Here is a 22,387-nt window from a genome sequence, read left to right as displayed (position 1 = left end):
AGAGGAAGTATTTGTAATGCTGGGTTCTGATTGGTCAGAATGAGCTTGATCTGCTTTGCTGTTGATATGTTGTTTATAGAAGTTTATTTTGCATTATTGGAAGAAGTCTCCAGTGTCAGTGCTTGTTAGCAATCAGCTATAAGAAAAAAGGTTAGGCTGATGAGAGAATATTTTTTAAAGCTGCTGAGTGATTGTGGGAATGAATTTGTTTTGTGAAAGTTTCACATCATTAACATACCTATAGATAGATAGAATATATGATGCATTGCTTGTTAATTTAAAAAACATCACAGGCAAACAAAAAATTTAGAACATACTTTTATGGGAAAAGAATCAACTTTGGGGTTGTAAAAACACAACTCCATCACTGATTGTTTTTTTCCCCTAAAACAGTGTTGCCTCAAATTAGTTCAGGAACCAAAAAGTCCACAAGTGATCTGATTTCCTCTGTACTTATTAATTAATATTGATATTAGTAGCTAGACAACCAAATAAAAAAAAGATGACTTGTCTGTAAGTGTGGAAACTTGCACAGCGAGTTAGACAAAAAGCAAATGACTGACCTGCTTACAGGGAGCAGCTGCCTTCCCCGTGCTATTGACAGAGTGGCACTGCAGCCAGCACATGCTGTCAAACAGGAAGCCATCAGTGCAGTGGTACATGCCGTGGAAGACCGGTGGAGGTGGAGGACACATCACCGGCTCACATGATCCCTCCAGCCATCGGCCATCTTCTGTGCACTGCATCTTAAATGCCCGTCTTTAATACAAAACAAAGAGAGGAAGGGTAAATATGTGGGCATACAAAATGTCTGTAAAGTATACAAAATGATTCACCTCGACATCAACATCATAGCAAATTTACTAGCCATTGTGGCACCTTCTGGCAGCAAATTTCAACTTGGAGTATTTCCAGACTAGACAGTGATGGTAATTAGACTGAAAAGTAAACAGCTTGACCGTACCTCTTGGGCTTGTTGGAGGCATGGTATCCAGGCTTGCACTTGTACTTGCAAAGCGAGCCAACTTTCAGGCCAGTCTCGTTACAACGCTTGGTCTGCAATAAAGCATTGGGGATGACGGGAGGAGCAGGACAACGCAGCTCACACAAGGCCCCCGGGAACGACCACAGGCCATCCTCCATGCACGTCAGTGTGTTATTAGTTCCTATAGCAAAGGCAGAATAAAAATGGTCTTGTAACCTTTAGCGTCTGTTCACGTCTGGGTAACAATTAATGGCTAATAAATAAATAGCAAGATTTATAAGAACAAACCATATCAATACTTGCCCATTTTAAGTCCCCTATTACCACTACCAAAAATAAAGCCCTGCTGCTTTTCAACACCAGAACCATCTTCTCACAAGTCTCACTACTTAGTATCATCCCATTTACCCATACAGCGGTAGCCCCAGTAGACATTTCTCACCTACAAGCTGAGCAGGTTCCCTGCACTGGAAGGTGCACTTCTTGCCATAGGTGGTACCCTCAGGAAAGTAGAAGTTAGCAGGGTGGACATGGTACTTGTCAGGAAGGCCACAGTCAACAGGCTCACAGGAGACCTGCTTGTTCCACTTGCCATTTGTACAGGTGATGGTCACCATAGATCCTGACTACAAGGGGTAAACGGGGCAAGAAAGACCAAGGATCACTACACACTAAAGCAAAGCTGTAAAAATGGTAACCTGTTAAGACCATTAGGATTCTGATGATTAGCTTTTGGATTTTATTGTCCTGTATCTTTGCCAAATTCTCTGGTAATCATGACCTGAAACTCACTGACACCCAGATATTTTTTTAAATTCTTCTCTTAGCTATAGTTGCAGTTCTGAAGGTTCTTTGCCATAGAGGGTTCTGGTAAACTGGTATGTCTTGATGCTGCCCAAGTGATCACTCAGTTTGTTGACATTAGAGTGGCAGGATGCTGATGCCCCAGGGTGAACTCAAACCTGTTATACCTTCTGGCTTTCCATTCTTTTTGTTATGCAGTCATAGCAAGTCCTACCGGAATCCCTATTTGCACTCCTACCACCTACCTACCTTCATCTGTACTTATGATTAACCTTCTTGCTGCTGTACATGGATTCTGTAGAGACTTGCACTTTCCAATATCTGGTATGCCTATGGTATGACTCACCTTCCTGCTGAGGTGTGAACATTATCCTGCTGTACATGATCTCATTTGGACATGCTAGAGATTTTTTGCCTCCTAAGAACCTCTCGATGTCACACATTCTGTTTTCTTTAACATTTATACATTCGGTAGTGTTTCTCTTTCGATAATACCGATTATTCTGTAATGATCCCACCATCTGGTGTCAACCAGAAGAGGATGGGTTCCCTTTTCAGTCTGGTTCCTCTGAGGTTTTTTATTCTCATGTCATCCCTGGGAGTTTTTCCTTGCCACTCTTTTAAATCTCCATCTGGATTTCTGTAAGGCTGTTTTGTGACAATGTCTATAGAAATTGGCAGGGTGGACATGGTACTTGTCAGGGAGGCCACAGACCATGGGCTCAACAAGAGTCTGTGGTTGGGAGTCAAAGAGGCCATATTTGACCCTGGAAAGAAAGGAAGGCATTTTTTTCTTCCTGATTGATCTCATCACTAGATCAGACCCTGTATACAGAATAAGACATGTCATGGTCTTTTCCAAATGTAGCTGTCCTGTGATATTTAATGAGTAGCAGTTTGAAAGGATGCAGTGGTTGGTTTCACATGTGTGGGAGAAGCTTATGTTCTGGGTGGGAACTGGCTATGACTAAACTGGAGGGAAAATGGACAAAACTCTTGAAGTTGTTATGGCTACTAGTGGAAGGCTATGCCAAACCGAATACATAAAGTGTGACGTGTGAGATTATGATGTACAAAATGGTGAAACCTTGTGTTATTCAAAAACAAGGTGAAAGCCTGTTCCTTGGGTTCTAGTTTTCTACTGGATTTATGAATCTTTTTTGAAAGGAAATCCTTCTGTTGTGCCTTTACACATTGCCCAAGAGAGACAAACTGAAGAAACTTTAAGGTCCAGGAAAGGGTGTAGTGTTATTTATTTTAAAATGGTTTGTTTCAGGCTACACAAAACTCTTCTCAAATCTCAAATATTCATGATTGTCCATCATCTAAAACACTGAAAATAAATAAGAGTGTATCATCTGTTTGCCACAACCACCGTGAACTGCCATTAAGACTCAAAAGTCACTGCTTGGGAGACTCAATGTTTTGAAATGTTCTCATTTAGTGCATGTCATAGTTTGGAACTGATTTACATTGTAGATGGATCAGATAACTATTGAAATATCATGAAAGTCAGTGCAAAGCAGGTCGCTGGTTAAACTTCAAAGAGGGAAAAAGTTTCTGGAATGGTACATTTTTTATAGTGGGAGATATCTGGTACATCTGGCTATTATGCCAGCAAACATTCCCATCCAAAAAGCCAGACACGACGGACTGTTTTGATCTAAACAGGTCAGCGTGTGGTTTAGATATCATTGTGAAAGAATGTTGGCTTCCGTTGCTCCACTGAAACACTGATATTCAAAAAATGCCCTGAACATCTGGTTACAAAGTGAAAAATCATCTCTGGAGGCCTGCAGTCTTAAACCTGGACTTTAAGAGAGAGAGAGAGAGAGAGAGAGAGAGAATGTTTCTTACATGTTCTTTACCATACGCAAGTGTTTTGACTGCACTTGTTCCAATAGAAACTGAACAAAGGTCTCGGGTTAGGGTTTATTTATTTATTAATTTTTTAAATAGCCGGGACAATCTGAATTTAGAATTCTGAGAGGCGGAGCTTCTTATAAACCCTAGTAATGTTCAGATACACCAGTTATTAATTTTTTTAATAACAATAGCTTTGTCGCCTCATAGTTACCTACACCGGTCCCTTGTTAGATCCTGACCTCAGGTTGCTCTCTGTTCATCCAGGATGTTTTCCTGTCTCTCACTCAATTTTCCAGCGATAGACTAAAGCATTTACTCAGGATCAGTGAATGAATGAATCAGTGAATGAGTCATGATGCATCAGCAAGGTTGAGTAACCTTAATTAAGAACCTCATATGGTTTGAGGAGTGTGTAGGAGGGCACTTTGGGGGGAAAAAAAGATCTTGATTCCTCATTAACTATATTAGCTGGCTAGCTGCATTAAAAACCAGCGATCATTTGTAACCTAGCTGCTCAATAACAGTACATCTGGGATGAGCAAAACCTTCTGCTATTTAAAAAAATGCATGCTACATATACACATATCATTTATTGTGTATAAAAACAGTGCTAGTTAAAGGTCTAAAACCTGGACATGTGGTTTAATTTTGAACTTCTACTCAAATTTGATGAGATTGGATGACTTGCAAAACGTCAACGTTATTAATGGCCTAGACTCACAATACGGATGACTGAAAACCTTTATAGACCTCTTTTATAAAGCTTTACTAGCCTGCATGTTTGATGTTTTGATCTCCAATCTCTATTTAATATTCTTTGATTTATAGACTTAAAAAAAAATCATATTTTTACATACCTAATAGTCTGGATACCGTTGAAATTCTGTAATTTCTGATAAAGGTTTAATATTTGTGCCTCCTTGCCAGAAAAATTTATTTACAGCATAGCAATCCCTCCAGAAAACCACAGACTGCTAGCATTTATGTGCAGCAGACTTTGAATTATTTCGAGCATAACATTAGCTCATAAATACCAAACTCAAATCTCATAGCCATCACAGAAGAAAAGCTGGGGGCGAACACAGTCCGAGAACAATATAAGCAAATTTGAATAACCTCACTGCGCTTATATCGTCCAAGAAATATATCAAAGGAGGCGCGTAATCAGAAAAACACACATTAATCATCGTTTTCATAGTTTCAGACAGCTGTGTATTTTTGTATCAACAAAGGATTTCTTTCTTTTTTTTTCCCAGTAACTGATAACAGGTTTCTGAATCTTTACGGCTGTGCCATAAGCTAACGTTCTGACAGGAACTGATCTGAAATGTTGCACAGAGCGAGTGGCCTGAATTAAACACGCATGGCTCTGCAGAGTTTCCAGACCAGTGCTAAGAAGGGAAGTCTGTTGGAAAGGTAGAATTTTTATCTGTCGGCTTCATAAATTATGCTTCTTTCTATCATGTAGCTCGCTAATGTGAACTAGCTCGAGTAGATTTCTCTGTGATGCTAACAGGCCGTGACACAATCTCAAATTATATCATTTTAGTGGATAAATGCTCGTGTCCGTATATGCTAACAACAAATCATTAGCAAAGTATTAAACACAAAGTTCGCTTGTTAATTTCACCTTTACAACATTAGCTGACAGTTTCTTCCTCTGTATCTTAAAAGTGGCTTCAAATTCTAACAAATGTCACTTTTTATTGCTAGCAAAGTCCTAATAAAGTGGTGAAGTTAAAGCTTTAGCTTGAAAGTTTTACAATTGTAACATTAAAGGGGCAGTTTGTATTTTTTTTTTTTATAATCAAACTTACTAAATTACTAAATACTGTTCCTCTGAAAATACTGTGCTTCATAATACGCAGTGGATCTGACTGGTTTCTTCATTTCAGGTTTCTGCTTCAGTTTTTTTCTGGCCCAGAAATTAGCTGGGGCAATTTTTTTTGCTTCAGGAGCAGGGAAAAGTGTTGTGTTTGGCAGGGGAGATAGGCTTGGTTAGATGGAGCAAGAACACTTCAGGATTTGGTGTAGAATTTGTAATCATGTTGTGGACAAAAGGAGGAGCTAAAAATGTTATACAGTGCCACTTTAACACCAAGGTTTTGTAACCACAGATTTTTTTTCTGTTTAGTTTCCAAATTGTTTGGAAACAAATAAATAAATAATAAATTTGCTGTTGTTTTTCAGAATGGTTGTTTAGATAAAATGTTTTCCAAACATTTTGAAACATATTCTGTCATAATTTTTGGTGATTTTTGCTGCTGGGTTTCTGGATTTCTCCAGAATTTCCAATTGTGTTTATTTCCAATTTATTAGAGTTGTCTAAAATTTGTTGTCATGTTCTTAGTTTAAGAGTACAGTTTTTGTTTCATTAATATATTTTGCACTTATGGAAAAAAAAAAACAGAAATATACACTACTGTTCGAAAGTTTGGGATCACTTGGAAATTTACTGGTTGTGCCCCTGGACCTCCCTCCCTCCCACTCCTTTTTTCCAGTTCTGGTTAGAACCAGTTTGCACTGTTCTATGAAGGGATTAGTTTGCAGCACGGTAAGATAACGTCTTACGATAAAAAGAAAGAAAGTTCTTTAATTCTAAGCCTGGAAATAAACCCACAACTCCTGATGCTCCACAAACTAAACTAACCTACAGAAGGCCACATTTATTACTCCTTTAATCAGTATAACCGTTTTTAGCTGCAAAATAGTTTTCTAATAATCAATTAGCCTGACAAAATGATAAGTATAAAAATCTGAAATGATTAGCAAACATTATAAAACATTATATGAGATTGAACCAGAGGACTGATAAACGACCTCTGTCCAACTGATCCCAAACTTTTAAATGGTACTATATGTACACACACACACAATATATATATATATATATATATATATATATATATATATGTATACATATGTCTGTGGAGCTACAGACTCAATAGTAGAGGTAGGGAAGTATTCTCTGCACTCCATATTAGATTATATCCATTGATTATAGCTTTTAGGCATTGTGTGTGTTTTTCTGTGTGCTGTGGGAGAATCATGTAGCATCTCTTTCCCATATCTATCATGCGCATCTATTGGATTTCCCATCGCTCGGCTCTGGCAGACCGTCCGTCGGTGCGAGATTTGGTTTCTGCCGGTTTCCTGTGGGCTTACTGGCTACAAAGCCATGTCAGGGACACTTAAGCACACCTAACAGATGAGTCTTACATACCGATACACCACTTTCCCTTGTAAAAAGAAACAGACGCAGGTAAACGTGTGTGTGCATGCACCCATGAACGCACACACGGACGCACGTACATACAAACAAACCCATAACAAACGCACGTAAAACACCAGGATCCTGGCGGTTAATGTCCACCCGAAGGCAGAACCAGGGAAAAAAAAAAACACTCACATTAAAAAGACAGTGTTTGTGCGAAAGGAGTTTCCTCCTGTTTTTTTTTTCCTTTTTAATTTTATTTACAGTTGAGGTTTCTGCTCCTCTCTGCTGGATAGTGTGTCTAATTCAAGCCAGGCGTCTCCACAGCACATCTGCTGAAGCAGAGCCCAAACAACATGCTTCACTTTACACCGCCTTCCCAAAAGCTCCTTTATCGTATGGATGCACCTTAACCACCATCATGAGCTCCGAGACTAAAAAATCACCACAAGTCAAAATCACAGCCTTTAAAGAATCATTTGGGCAAAATATGTAGGAATTTTTCCAATTTTTATTTGTCTAGGTCTTTTAACCATGGACACTTTTATTAGACAGTTGACGGAAATCTATCAGTTCAGATTGCAAATGATAAATTTTGATAAATTTTGATGAAGATAATATGCTTTGTTGATAAAAAAAAAAAATAACCGTAAACAATCGTAATTATGACAAATAACCAACGAGTTTTTAAATGGAAAAACTCCAGCTGGCACTGGAGACTCCTTACATCAGTGCTCTTTAAACAACAAAATCTCTTCCTCTCGCAGATAGATAGATAGATAGATAGATAGATAGATAGATAGATAGATAGATAGATAGATAGATAGATAGATAGATAGAAACAGGTTGCGAGTTCCTTAGATGTAGAAGATTGGGTGCTTGTACTTTGAGTTAAAAGATATAGGGACTGAAATACGGGGAAATGTTTCCTTTCTCTGAGGTAGAGAAGGTAGGAGAAATCAAAATTAAATAAAGGAAGTATAACATTAACACAGATCCGACCAAAGAGTGATTTTTTGTTTCCAAAACTTTGGAATCAGGGTGCACAAACCTTTTCACACAACACCAGAACTACTGAGAAAGTCGTGTACGATGCTGAACGCTGAGAATAATTGATAATTTGCTCAGTTTACTAGGCCTCCATGTGACGGCAGATGTAATCTCCCCACCACAGCACAGTCGCACATTTGCATGTCCAGGGGAAAGTAGAATTAGCGTGTTTCCCACACCGGTTATCCATCAAACATCTGAGAAAAGGGTTTACATGGAGAAAACAAAAACAACGGTGTACCCACGCTCTCTCTCTCTCTCTCTTTCACGCACACACACACACATATTTGCATGCACTGACACACACAAACAAGTGGAGAGAACAGAACAGATGGTTTTGCAGATACAATGATCTAAAAGAGTTCCTGGAAACCCGTTTGACACAAGTGGAGCAAGTCTGCAATTCCCTAATGAAGCACGATGATGAGATGGAGCTTGACGTCGGTTTCGTCTTTCGCTCTTTCCGTGCTGATGCTGCATATCTCGCACGCGCAAATGCATACCTGCTACACACAACACCAGGCCTGGTGCATCCTGTTTATCTTCAGGGTCATACCACCGCTCCGGAGTGAGCAGACGAGCAACATGCGTACGTACGAAATGTAAAAATGTATCGTATTTCGCAAATGGGGAATGATTTGTAATGTTAAAGGAATGTCATTAAACGTGAGTTTCAATATTTAAGAATAAAAACATCTCTCATCCTGTCCTGCACACACACTTGACCTATTTTGGCACTTCCCACTGATCCTAAAAAAAAAAATTGACTAATAACACATCCCATTATTATTATTATATTTTTTAACTTCATCATTATTTTTTACTTTTATATATACTTTTATATATTTTATGCCCATTTCAGTCACTTTTTCTTGGATGCTGATAGATCCCATTTTTTGATGCCCATCTGTACACCACTCACCGATTTAATCCCTGCCCACAGATCAAGCGCTGACCAATCAGGCGGCAGCTCCTGTTCTCTGGCAATCATCAGTCAAGCATTTCAAATAAAAAAAAACTTGTAATAATAAAATTACCACTTTTTCTGGTAGCATTTCTTCTTCTGCTATGTACAATGCACTTTATACAGAGGTGGGTGCAAAAGTTTACACCCCCTCCCTTACCCATTGCTTTCTGAATGAATAAATGAAAGTGTATTGATTGTTTTTTTAAATACACAACTGAATATGAGGTTTTAGAATTCTCAAAAATCAACAGGAAATAATGTCCGGACTTGGACCTAATTATCAGAAGACAGAATTTTGACAGATATATCAGGAAGCTGATATTATAAGTGAGAGAATCTTAAATGTTGTGATGGACGGCGTTCAAAGTCATGAGTAAGATTTATATTGATTTTTTGTAACTTTTTCAAGTTAAGTTTGTGATTTGAATATAGATTTTGCAGTAACTGTGCAGAATTCTGTGCAACCTAAGACACTAAATGTCTTGTTGTTGCAGTATATATATATGTGTGTGTGCATGTGTGTGTTAGGGCTTTGCATAGTTTGTGTATGGAGGCTTAGCACAGGGAGCATGGCTGGATGGGTGGAAGGGGGGCTGAGTGTTTAAGACCACTGCTAACCACTTCCACATGCGGCTCCTCGGTGCACGTCAAAAAAAGTTGTTGAGGTGCCGCTCTATAACATTAATGGCTGCCGAGAACGCAGGGGCTCTTGGCAAAGGGGGTCGGCTGGAATGCACACGCTCATTCATCCGCTCTCTCTCTCTCTTTCTCTCTCGCTCTTTTTTCTCTCTTTCTGGTTGTTTTATCCAGACTTTTCTTGGGGCCAGACGGCGGGGACGAAACCGAGAAGCAGACTATACAGTAGCTCTGTCTTTTCTTACACACTGGAGAGACAATGTTTTCTCTCTCTCTCTCTCTCTCTCTCTCTCTCTCTCTCTCTCTTCTCAGCCGTGCGCATACCTGGCTCTTGATGAGGTCATCGTCCCGGTGGATCTGCAGCACGTAGCCACTGTTGCATGTGACATTGCATCGGGCACCGTTGAAAAAGCCATGGTTACATCGCAGCTCTGCATTGCGGACCTTCGGCTCCTGGCAGTCGATGGCCTCGCAGGAGTAATGAACGCAACTGGAGGGAGAGAAAGAGAGTGAGATAAGGGAAAGAAAAGAGATACAGACAGAGAGAGAGAGAGAGAGAGAGAGTGAGAGTAAGTGAGTGAGAAAGAGATAGGCTGTTGCACAAAAACTGCACTACGTCATCCTCCAGACGGCCCGGAGGACTAACAGTGGAATACTACATGTCACATTCAACTCCAGCGAGACACACACACCGCGGTCAACCTGACATTAATCTTCATTACTTTGGCAACAAAGCCGCAGGGAGGGAGCTGCAGTATAAATAGAATGTGCTTGGCCCACTCTTTCCACTCTGGAGCTAAACAAATGAGACCTCACGAGCACCACGATGGAAGCCGAGTCGAACACAGCCGACTCGAGCGCAGCGTCTCGACCGGGACCTGTGTCCGAGCATGAGCTCTGGAACACTACCGTAACTTGACATGCTTCGGTCAAGGAATCAACTAGGACTCCTGTCAAAATCGGATGTGTTCCATATTCGTCGCACTCACACACATACACACACACAGACACACAAGCAAGCAAACCACATTCACATTCACTTCTTCCACCGCACAGACAAATAAAGCCCTTTCGAATCATTAACACATGCCTCAGCGCTGATTGGATCAACATGGCTGAAAGTGAAACGGATGAAACAGGAGACAAACAAACAGCAGACACGGTTCTCCTTCTCAAATCAATAAGCAGGCTTATAAAAAAAAAATATATCAAACGACTCTTATGTTAGTGACAGGATGTCATGTCTAATCACTTGCGAACATCTCCAGACATGATGGACGTGTTTGATGAGGGTTTTTTTTGTTACTTTTGTGCCATTAATAGCTCATAAAATCTCATTCGGAGTGGCAACTGGACAAAGCTAAAAACACAAAAGGAGGAAAAAAGGGGATTGCTGAATGACAAATGTTTTAGCTGAATGACTGAAAGTGCAGTCAGTTGTGCTAAAGTTCAACTTCCAAAATCAAAGCGCTGCTACTAGAAAAAAAATAGAAGTACACTCTCTGGCTAAATGTATGTAGACAGCTGACCGTCACATCCATATTTGAGTCTTTGAAAAAACAAAGTTGGAAGCAGACAGTTGTCTAGAACAGGGTGTCCAATTGAATCCACAAAGGGTTGATGTGGTCCAGTCAAACAGGAGTCTGATCCTACCTGTATAATCTATTGATCTTGGCTTTCAGTAGACTCAGGTATGCCTTCTGCTTGGATGGAATGAATCCCTGCTCCCACACAGGCTCTTTTCGGGTTAAGACTAGACTCCTTGGATCTCATCTAGAATGTCTTTCTCACAATTTGCCTTCACTAGAACTAAGAAACCTAAAGAGACCCTGTTCCAGCATGCCCCTGTGCACAAAGCCCCTGAGCTCCAAGGTGTGGAGGTTAAGGTTAGAGTGGAAGAACTCAAGTGTCCTGCACAGAACCCTGACTCTGACACAACCCTGCTGAACTCCTTTGGGATGAACTGAAACACAGACTGCACCCCAGAGCCTCTTGTTCATCAGTTCCCAACCTAACTAATGCGCTTGTAGATGAATGAGATCCTTTATGATCATGATCAGAAGCATACCTAATCTCTCTCTCTCTCTCTCTCTCTCTCTCTGCCTTTCTCTGTCGAGATATACATCCCAGGTATACTCCAGATATACTCCCAAGCTCCCAGTGTGACTGCTTCTTTTTTCTGGACCTGACTGATCCAACCAGACGCTCTACCCCTGGTTGGAGTCTTGTGGCTTGGTGGTGCTCACTGCTGTGGGGACAGATCTGCATGGACAGCCTGTGACCTAGGGGACTGCTGTGGATAGAACCACTTGGAGACCTGAAGAACCACTTGGAGAACCACTTGGAGACTATTACGCCGTCTCTGAACTGCCGCTGCATCAGTCTGCTTTCAGCAGGAAGGAATTAGTCCTAGGTCTATAATGAACTCACAGACCTGTTAGTTCCTTAAGAGCTTTTGGTTGCTGTTGAAGAAAGGACATTATCAACAGTTACATTATCTTTCCAGTGTAACCCAAATGAGGATACCATTCTGAACCTGGTTCCTCTCAAGGGTTCTTCCTCATATCATCTCAGGGTTTTTTTTTTCATCACCGTTGCCTCAAGCTTGCTCATTAGGGATAAATGTTAGCGATAAATAGTAATTAAACTTTAAACGTTATCATTTTTCTATGTTTCTATACTTCTGTAATGCTGCTTTGAGACAATGTCCATTGTTACAGGCGCTATACAAATAAATTGAATTGAAATTAATGTTCTGAATATACTGTTCTGTGTATATTATTGCAATCATCTCACACTTTTGTGTATTTGCATTTTATAGTCTTGTGTACTGCTGTACTGAATTGTTATGTGATCCTTTAGAAATCATAACAATAAAAGAAAACATTTGTTTTCACTTGAAATCCTCATAGCCACACTCTGAAATCTAGTGGAAAGCCTTCCCAAACGAGTGGAACCCATGGAAAATGTTTGGAGATGTTCAAAAAACACATATGGATGTGAAGGTGTCCACAAACCTTTGGCCATTGTAGTGTATATAAAGAGGTCAACACACTTACAGAAAAATTTTCTTCATGTATTCCTGATTGTTAGGAAGCTGGGGTCAGAACACAGGGTCAGTCATGAGCCAGCACCCCTGGAGCTGATAGGGTTAAAAGCCTTGCTCAATGGCCCAACTCTGGCAGCTTGGAGGTGCAGGGTCTTGAACTCCTGACCTTTTGATCAGTAACCCAGACCCTTAACCATTAAGCCTTCACTGACCCCAGTGAGGTGGTGTGATGAAATCTGGAGTCACTGTTACCACCCAGAAGTCAATTATTTCCCATAACAGCAAGTGGATTATTCTTTATTCTCTTCTACCGCAGCAATTTGTCTAGTAGTATAAATATTTAATATTAAAAAAGTCACTTATTTGAGATTGAATCATTTGTAATTGTGGACCATCTACAAAACAAAATGGTTCTTGTTATAATGTACATATAACGTACCATATATAGCAGAAGCTAATAAGATAAAACAATGCAGCTTCTTAAAGTACTGAAACTGGAGACTCCTTCCATAAATGTTATATAAACATCTCCTTGAAGAAAGCTTCATCATATCATTGGAGCAATTTTTAACTATGTTAATGTGAAGAGTCTGTATCGTGTTGTTACTGTACGTATGAAAGAAGCTTCGCCTGACCAATCACGATACAGAATTCAAGACCCATTTTATAAATATGCTCAAAGATGACCCGCTGCCCTATATGCATTGTAAAAGAGAGAGAGAGAGAGTTTGAACTGATGCTTGCTTGACCATTTAACGATGATCTTTTACATAACCTCATCCATGCTTTTGCAGTCCAACAAGCGGTTTTGAAGACTACAAGGTTTCACTTTTACTTTAACAGTGATATACAGCATCAATAAATCTCACACTGGGAGCCCTGCTAAGACTTGGAGTTTTGTTTGAAATGTTTTTCAGTCACCTACATCGTGATACATCATAGGATACGTGTGGAGTGGAATGGAGGTCGAACATGACGTGAACAAACAGACGCGCAGGTGCAGGTGTGTCAGTCAAAGTTCATCCAGCTGTTCGGCAATAACTGATTATTTTAGATATGAAAGTGGAAGAAGTCGGAACTCTGTCTGACAGCTGATCTAATCTCCCAACCGCTGAGCAGACGAGATTTGATTAGGAACATGATTGTCCAGTAAGAAATATGAACCTAGGACGAAAAAAAAAAGAAAGTGGTGGACCGTTCTTTTGGGGATTCAAAGAATTCTCTCCAGCTGAAACACTGGTTAAAGATTGCAATACTTGTTCCAGAAGGTGAAACCGGGATTGCGCTGATTCTAGTAACCAATAAACTGGCAGCTCGTTTGAAACCTCCAGTGTTTATGCACTGAACGACATCTTGAGTGTTTAAACTTGCAACATCTTGAGCAATTTAAACTCATTATGTCTACTTACTCTCATACAGAAAACCTTCTCTGAAGCCTGGCACCCAAGCAAAGAGCAGCAGAGGAAAGAACAAAACACATTCCTCCAAAGCATCCAAATATGTGAGGGAGCGCCAGAGCTTTTGTTTGAAAGGCGTTGAGTGCCGAAAAAATGGGATAGAGCACACAAAAGCGAGCCATTATAATGACCCCCGTTGTTAACAACACTGGGAACAGGGGACTTGGTGTTTTGTAGAGGTAGAAGGATTACGGGAAATGCAGTACCATTGGCAGCAAGTCGTCCATTGCCTCCAAGTACGACGCAAAAACAAAAAAAAGTAAAAATGCAGAGGCCAAAAAACCCCAAAGCACAGGATCATAGATTATATTTGTGTTTGTGTTTGTGTGTGAGTGTGTGTGTGCATTATAATCATGCCAATGAACCACTCTATAAAGCAAACCGAAAAGGAACTGACACAAATCACCATTGTCAATATTAGAAGTGACCCTTTCCAGCATTTGCAAATTACTTCTGGAGTAAAATTTATGAGGCGGTATAGTGGTATAGTATTCACCCCCATTTAAGCTGAGCAAGATGGAACGCGATGTCTCCTTTAACAGAACGGGAAACGGGCCCAAATAAATCATCATCCCGTGAAGCAATGAAATTACGGTTACGCGCAATATCGATTTAGCCTTTACAGCTCGACGACTAATTGATATACATCATGAAAAATGAACACTGATGGACAGAGTCTTGGGACGTTTTGCTTCTTATATGAAGCTTTGCAGGAATTCATCTGTGAAGGATATCATATGATATGATATGATATGATATGATATATGATATGATGTCATGCATCTAAAAAAAATTGGCAAAATGGTTTAAAAAACAGCAAATGGATGAAACCTAGTGATTACTTTCCTGCAAAGCTGCATGCTTTTAAAGTGACATATGGAATTCTGTGATCGTTCCAAGGTTCAGAAGGAATTCTAATATGAAAGCAGACCTGCAATTATCAGCTTCCCCCCAAACAAGCCAACAAGTATTCATGCCAAGTATTAAAACTCTTCTAATGTGGCGAATACAATTAACACACAGTCATTTCACCCAGAGAGTTATGTGTTATTAGAATGGATGGAGAAATATCTGAGGAAAGGCTTCCAGGATGTTTGTAGACACTTTAGGAGACCCTTGAACTCACCTTTGGCCCATGGGGTTATAGATCTCATTGCTCTGGCAGCTGCTGATGGTGATAGGGTCGAAAAACTGGAAGGAACGCAGACCCACACCAGATATGGCCACCAACGGGCAGCGGAAGGTAAGGTGGATAGCCTTGGTGTGGTAGAAAGCCATGCTGAGGTCATGACTCACAGGGATCACCAGCGGGTTGGTGCGGCAACTCAGGCGCCAGTTACCTGAGGGGGTGGGGGTGTTTGAGTTCAGATCTACCATTGTTACCAAAAAAGAGAAGTATTCCACAACTTCAGGAACTTTCTGATTTTATTCTTCTACACACCTAAGCTGTGGACCTTGTCCTTGGTGTCTACCAGCTCCACAGAGATGTTGCAGTGTGTCTGAGGTGGCACCGAGTCAAAGATTGTCGTCCCGTCTGCTGCCAGGTGGATGATGACTGCCGTGGCTACCATCGGGTGCGAGAAATTGGCCTGTGAACGGACATGTCACAGTGGTTGATTACTTTCCCTTAAGATAGTATTATTCCACTTATCCTACAACAATTTGCAAATGATTACTTTCCATTTCATCAAGGAACGATATGTCAGAATAATTTCCGGCTCATTGAATTTAATGCATTTCATGTGGTGAAAATTACTTAAAACAAGTTCTTTACACAAGTTCTTTACAAGTTATGTCACAGTCCTTCTATCACCAGACCCTGTGAATTAGTTACTATAGAAATAATAATATATTTGAACAAGCAACAAAATCAACCAATCAGAATCGAGAATTGAACCCAATTCAACTCACAGGAAGATGAGTCAAAGATGGTAAACTCACCATCAGCCAATATGGGCGGTACCAGGGAGCTTTCTGGGCTTCACGACAAGGAAACCAGGCATACTGGGAAATACCATGAGACAAGTCATACACTTTGGACTGGCAGGTCTGTGGAGGGGAAAAGAGCAGCAAATTGAAAATCATGCTCTGAAAATGACAAAATCTGGGAATTCAAGCCACTGGCCCAAGTGATTCCAGGGAGCAAACCCATGGCACGTGTGGTCCGACTTTTCTTCAGTTCCCCTAGCAACTTTATTTCCTACATGCAATTACTCAACTGGGAAAAATGGAGGAAATATAAACATAGTTTCATCTTACCCTGTCCTAGATGATGTCTTCAAGTCACAACAGTAGCAGTCTGTACACAAACACCAGAGGCAAACTACAAGTGACTTGTCAACTGCTAGCATGAATGTAGGCTAAGTGTTAATAATACTGTACAAAACTCAAAATCACAAATCTTAACTCCACATGTTTTCTTTTCTTCTACCATCAAACTCCCTTTTTTCTGATTGACATTCCCTTTGGAATCACATCAAGCAGATGCAGGCTCGTAAGCTGTAACTGCTTCCACACTTCTCTTGAACTGTCATATTGTTATTTTCCTCCTTCTCCTCATGAAATTATTTTGAAGTTGCATGCTAAAGAGCCAACCAGGAATCCTTGTAGCTCTGAGGGCAGACAAGGCCAGTCACATTAAAACAAAGTAATACGAGACAGTCCTGCTAGGATTATGATGCTGTTTTGCTGATTGGGGTTGAACGTGAACAGGTGATACGTGTCTGTGGTTTAGATAATCGGCTGAGCTGGTGTCTGAAGCTGCGTTCGGAGAACCGTGAAAGACTCGAAAAGAGAAAGATAAAGGTGGGATCAGGAAGTATGAGCAGAACTCATTTAAAATAAATTGCTTTGCTTTTTGTTTGTTTGGGTTTGTTTTGCTGCTGTTTCCCACCAGACCTTTCTTTTTTTTTTATTATGTTCGTTGCATTGGTAAGTTGTGTGTTAGCATCTGTTTTCTTTCCTTATTTATCCTTTTTTTGTTTGTTTTGTTGTACATCAATTTGTCTGCTGGATGGATGGCAGTTGTGGTTGAGTTCCAGACTAAAGCCTAAGCACCTTTTTTTACCCTGAAATGTACACATGGCAAAAAAAAAAAAACAGCAAAAAAAAAAAAAAAAAACAGCAAAAAAAAAAAAAAAAAACAAGGACACTTTTTCCACTGTTTTGACTTTTCCACTAAACCAATGAAATTGGATATTAGTCATATGAGCTTTAAACTTATCTGAGTAATCTGAGCGCAAACATCCCAGATAAAGCCCAGTTCTATCTCCCTTACAGATCTGTTGTGAGATGCTCCAAAAGACCTGAAGGTTGAGACAAGGTGGAAAGTGAGTCCCACCAGGCTGTCTTTTTTCCTCCGCCGGTGGGTTGCGCCACTTCGGCATGTTACTCCAAGCCTGCGAGCGTGTGTACACCCAACCGCTCATTAAAGGTCTTCACACAAGCACCATCACCACCAGCAGCACCTCCCCAAATTGCTGTTATATAATTGCTGAGTCTCCTACTGTACGAGCACCTCCAAATGGAGTTGTCATTATTTTGATTTGGTTGTTAAGGAGAGTAAATAAATCCAGACCCCCACCCACCAGGTCTGGGAGGAAGCCTGTCCAGAAGCAGGGAGAGAAAGTCTCCCCATAGACAACATTCCAGCCCTGTGACATCACTACTAAACCACAACACAGCAGCCAAAGCAAGGTCTAACACAAGCAACACACGGGGGAAAATAAACCAATAAAACAAATGATGTACAATAAATCATCAGAAACCACAAGTTGCAAGAATGCAATGGGCGGTAGTAAAGTAAAAAAAAAAAGAGGGTGGAAGAAACAGCACACTAAATGTTGCAAGCTTGTTAAGGATCGTTCGTTTCGGTGAGAAACGGCTACCGAGACCTGCCAAGAGCAATCGAGTTCCATCGCTTGATTAGAACACGGAGGCACGAGATTCGTGAATTCCTGTCATGCAGCACAGGCAAAAATTCATTCTGTAAAAATCTGCAAAAAAACATCGCTGACACAGAAAACTTGACACGTTTTCTAAAAAGTTGAAGACAGCTCAGTAGACTTCACCTCGCATAATGGAACCAGATTTTTTTTATTCCACGTCCCACATCCTTCGGCGATGTTTCTCTCCATCGGATTGGTCAACAAACCCCAACCTTGGATGAACATCGCTGGAGTATGGTGTGCATCCACCATGGACCACATGGATCTCGGCGAGACTGGATGTTTTGAAGTTAATTATAAGCAAATATCCTCCAGCGTTCACTCCTGAAAACAAAGTCCGCCTGGGATGGCTTGACGATGTGCTTCCAAGATGCAATTCAGACCAGCTGTGAAGTTTTGGGAAGGAGGGGTTTCTCATACACTCTCCTTTATCACAAAAATCAAGATGAAAGAACTCAAAAGATCTTGAGAGCTGACCTTCAGGAGCATTTCCTCGACCGTCAGACCTTCTAACGAGAGCTTGGCGATGTGACAATAAAACATTGACACAATTCAATTATGGGATCAATTATGTCACAATATGCTTTTGTGAGAAATCCTAAATGTTGTGGTTATAACATTTTTAATGTATTTTTATTTATTTCATTTTTTTTAAACTGGAAGCAGGCAAAATTCTGCATTTGTAAAATTTAAAAAATATTTAAAAAATATTTTTTCCTACTTCAGGAATTCAGTTTTAAATAGTATTTAAATATTTTAATAGATTATATTTTTATCTATATGTTTTATCTATAGTAGTCCTATATTTTAACTATTGCTTTTTATCCCTTTTTTCTCTCTTCCACCCAAAAAAGTATCATTTTTGACCAAAACTTTTCAGTGATGTCCCTAATAAACCTATTAACTGTTGTTAACTATATTCTTGTCTGATATCTCCATCAAACACGCAATACACTGAGATATTTTATTCCATATTAACATGCTCAAAACATTGTCCATTTACTTTGACAGAAAGCAAGGTGACTAAATTTAAAATTAAGGAGAAGCGGGATTCCTGGGATATCAATCAATATCAGAGAGTTGAGACTAAACAGAGGAGCTCATACACAAAATGCATAAAGGTTGCCAGGTCCGTAATCTGAATCTCCGTCTTTCCCAATCTCTAGCACAAACACCTCATTCCCAACAAAATCAATTAGCAAAACCTAGCAAAGAATAGCTACTGAGAATTTTGAAGTCCTCAGAAAAACTTTTCATGGATAAAAAATGAGCTAAACGAATAACAAATGACTAAATGTTTTAAATAAGAATTAGTATAGATCTTCCAGAGAAGCTCAGCAGTTGGGGGTTCGAGCTAGGTCAGTCACTGAGAGCGCACAGCTCGAGATCCTCAAGAGGAATCTTGTGCCTGATTTTCTGCTCTAAACTGCTAATTCAGGAACAGCTGCAAGAGCTGGCAGCAAAGCAGGCCATGGATTAAAGGCGAAAAAAATAAAGCACTTGCTTTCTGTTTACAACCTAAACAAATCACGAGCAGGTACCAAGGGTATTGGGGTCATCCACATCAGTTCCAGCTCAACTCCATCTTTAAAACAAATATGCTGCCGGCGGCTCATGTTTACTTTTCTATGATCTATGACATTTCAATTTAGGAAATAATAAACGATCTCATAAGCCTTTTGAAACGTGGCTACCTGCCTAATGTTCTCAAAATACGAGCTCACCCGAGGTTCTTTAGGGTCCTTCCACTCCTGCAAAGTTTTTTTTCCCCCTTTAACTGCACAAATATTCACCTCCCAGAGAGTGCACATTCTTGGTTTGTCTATACAAATCAGTTTATTTTCTCTGAATGTGCTGGATAAACTGTGATTTTTTTTTCTCGGGACAAACAGGAAAGGTTCTTGCCAGCTAGCGCAACATCTGTGAGACATTTGCGGGGAGACCTGTGTGAGGTTTGCTTTACCATCACGACACAAGAAACCCTGCTTAGAGCCTTCCATGTGAGGTAATGCTCTTTCAAAACCTCAGAGCCAAACGTCCAGACACAAATCTCGGTTAACCGCTAAAGACTTCGAAAGACTAGCTGGAAACAACATTATGCAGAATAGAACCCAAAATTCATGCAGGTGCAGCTTCTCCAGTAGGGGATTTTCTGCATATTTTTACCCAGTAAACCAGCATTTTTCAGCACTGATCCTCCAACACTGGTAACTTTGGCATATTTCAACCAGAATCTTACAGTCTTATAGATTATTACTTATCCTATATGTTAAAACAGGTAATAAACAACAAAACAAGAAAGCCAAAACGAGAATGAAAATTTTAGTAGGTCCACATTGCAGAATATTTACTCACAAATTTTTAATTTATCTTACGTTACCTTTCTAGTTTTCCATAAACTCTTCTGACTATCTAAACTCATTGAGTTACTCTGAATATATTAAAGAATTATTATATATTAAAGAATTACCATTAATAAATCATCGATTTTCTCTAGTTATTATCAAGTATTAGTTATTAGTTGTGATTATTAGTTATTGGGGGTGGTGGTAGTTCAAGTCATTAAGGCTCTGGGATGTTAATTAAAAGATTGGGGTTCAAGGCCCAGCACCACCGCCAGGCCCTTGAGCAAGGCTCCTAACCCTGCCTCAACATCCCACCCCTGCTCTAGGACGCTGCATCATGTCTGACCCTGTGTTCTGACCCCAACCCTCAAAGGATGGGATATGCGAAGAAAGACTTTCACTGTGCAGTGATGTATATGTGACATATAAAGGCTACTAAACTTGAGAGAAGTAAAATGTTATGAAATCTTGCATATTATATTCATGAAACAGATGTATCATGATACAGTAATTATGTTAATTTTGCTGTTTTTTGTTTTTTTCTATACCTCTTTAACCAGATTTTTGACATGTTCATTTGCATCCATAAAATCTGTAACGATGAACTACTGTATATACTTGTCTAATGTTAGCTAAATATACAGGGGTTGGACAATGAAACTGAAACGCCTGGTTTTAGACCACAATAATTCATTAGTATGGTGTAGGGCCTCCATTTGCGGCCAATACAGCATCGATTCGTCTTGGGAATGACAGATACAAGTCCTGCACAGTGGCCAGAGGGATTTTGAGCCATTCTTCTTGCAGAATAGTGGCCAGGTCACTACGTGATGCTGGTGGAGGAAAACGTTTCCTGACTCGCTCCTCCAAAACACCCCAAAGTGGCTCAATAATATTTAGATCTGGTGACTGTGCAGACCATGGGAGATGTTCAACTTCACTTTCATGTTCATCAAACCACTCTGTCACCAGTCTTACTGTGTGTATTGGTGCATTATCATCCTGATACACGGCACCACCTTCAGGATACAATGTTTGAACCATTGGGTGCACATGGTCCTCCAGAATGGTTCGGTAGTCCTTGGCAGTGACGCGCCCATCTAGCACAAGTTGTTGGGCCTAGGGAATGTCATGATATTGCAGCCCAAACCATCACTGATCCACCCCCGTGCTTCACTCTGGGCATGCAACAGTCTGGGTGGTACGCTTCTTTGGGGCTTCTCCACACCGTAACTCTCCCGGATGTGGGAAAGACAGTGAAGGTGGACTCATCAGAGAACAATACATGTTTCACATTGTCCACAGCACAAGATTTTCGCTGCTGGCACCATTGAAACCGACGTTTGGCATTGGCACGAGTGACCAAAGGTTTGGCTATAGCAGCCCGGCCATGTACATTGACCCTGTGGAGCTCCCGACGGACAGTTTTGGTGGAAACAGGAGAGTTGAGGTGCACATTTAATTCTGCAGTGAGTTGGGCAGCTGTGGTTTTATGTTTTTTGGATACAATCCGGGTTAGCACCCGGACATCCCTTTCAGACAGCTTCCTCTTGCATCCACAGTTACTCCTGTTGGATGTGGTTCGTCCTTCTTGGTGGTATGCTGACATTACCCTGGATACCGTGGCTCTTGATACATCACAAAGACTTGCTGTCTTGGTCACAGATGCGCCAGCGAGACGTGCACCAAAATTTGTCCTCTTTTGAACTCTGATATGTCGCCCATAATGTTGTGTGCATTGCAATATTTTAAGCAAAACTGTGCTATTACTCTGCTAATTAAACCTTCACACTCTGCTCTTACTGGTGGAATGTGCAATCAATGAAGATTGGCCACCAGGCTGGTCAAATTTAGCCATGAAACCTCCAACACTAAATTGGCCAGTGTTTCAGTTTCATTGTCCAACCCCTTTACTTTGATGGATTATAATTCTCTAAACATTTTCCATTTACCTTGAAAGTCAAGCTGCTTTTCAAGCAGGAGAATCAAGATAAGAGAGTATTCTCATGTGAGATGAGGGACAAAGGTGGGGCTTTCAGGAGTGTTAGTTAATATTGGAGAGTTCAG

At 40.4% G+C, this 22,387-nt stretch overlaps 1 protein-coding gene across 2 annotated transcripts in view; it reads right to left on the bottom strand.

Moving 5' to 3' along the window:
* Window positions 1-22,387, bottom strand: part of pappaa (pregnancy-associated plasma protein A, pappalysin 1a) — an 85,342-nt gene that overhangs the window by 19,517 nt on the left and 43,438 nt on the right. For both annotated transcript variants that reach the window (XM_058382963.1, XM_058382964.1), the window contains exons 12-18: window positions 15,970-16,077; window positions 15,470-15,617; window positions 15,155-15,368; window positions 9,847-10,012; window positions 1,428-1,611; window positions 965-1,166; window positions 564-759 (exon numbers count right to left, since the gene is read on the bottom strand). In XM_058382963.1, the coding sequence (XP_058238946.1) occupies window positions 564-759; window positions 965-1,166; window positions 1,428-1,611; window positions 9,847-10,012; window positions 15,155-15,368; window positions 15,470-15,617; window positions 15,970-16,077 (1,218 nt within the window). The remainder of the gene's footprint in view (window positions 1-563; window positions 760-964; window positions 1,167-1,427; window positions 1,612-9,846; window positions 10,013-15,154; window positions 15,369-15,469; window positions 15,618-15,969; window positions 16,078-22,387) is intronic.

Source organism: Hemibagrus wyckioides, linkage group LG28, assembly GCF_019097595.1.
Source record: "Hemibagrus wyckioides isolate EC202008001 linkage group LG28, SWU_Hwy_1.0, whole genome shotgun sequence".
In the NCBI taxonomy this organism is placed as follows: domain Eukaryota; kingdom Metazoa; phylum Chordata; class Actinopteri; order Siluriformes; family Bagridae; genus Hemibagrus; species Hemibagrus wyckioides.
The sequence above is the reverse complement of the archived record's forward strand: the minus strand, read 5'-3'. Positions and strand labels throughout refer to the sequence as shown.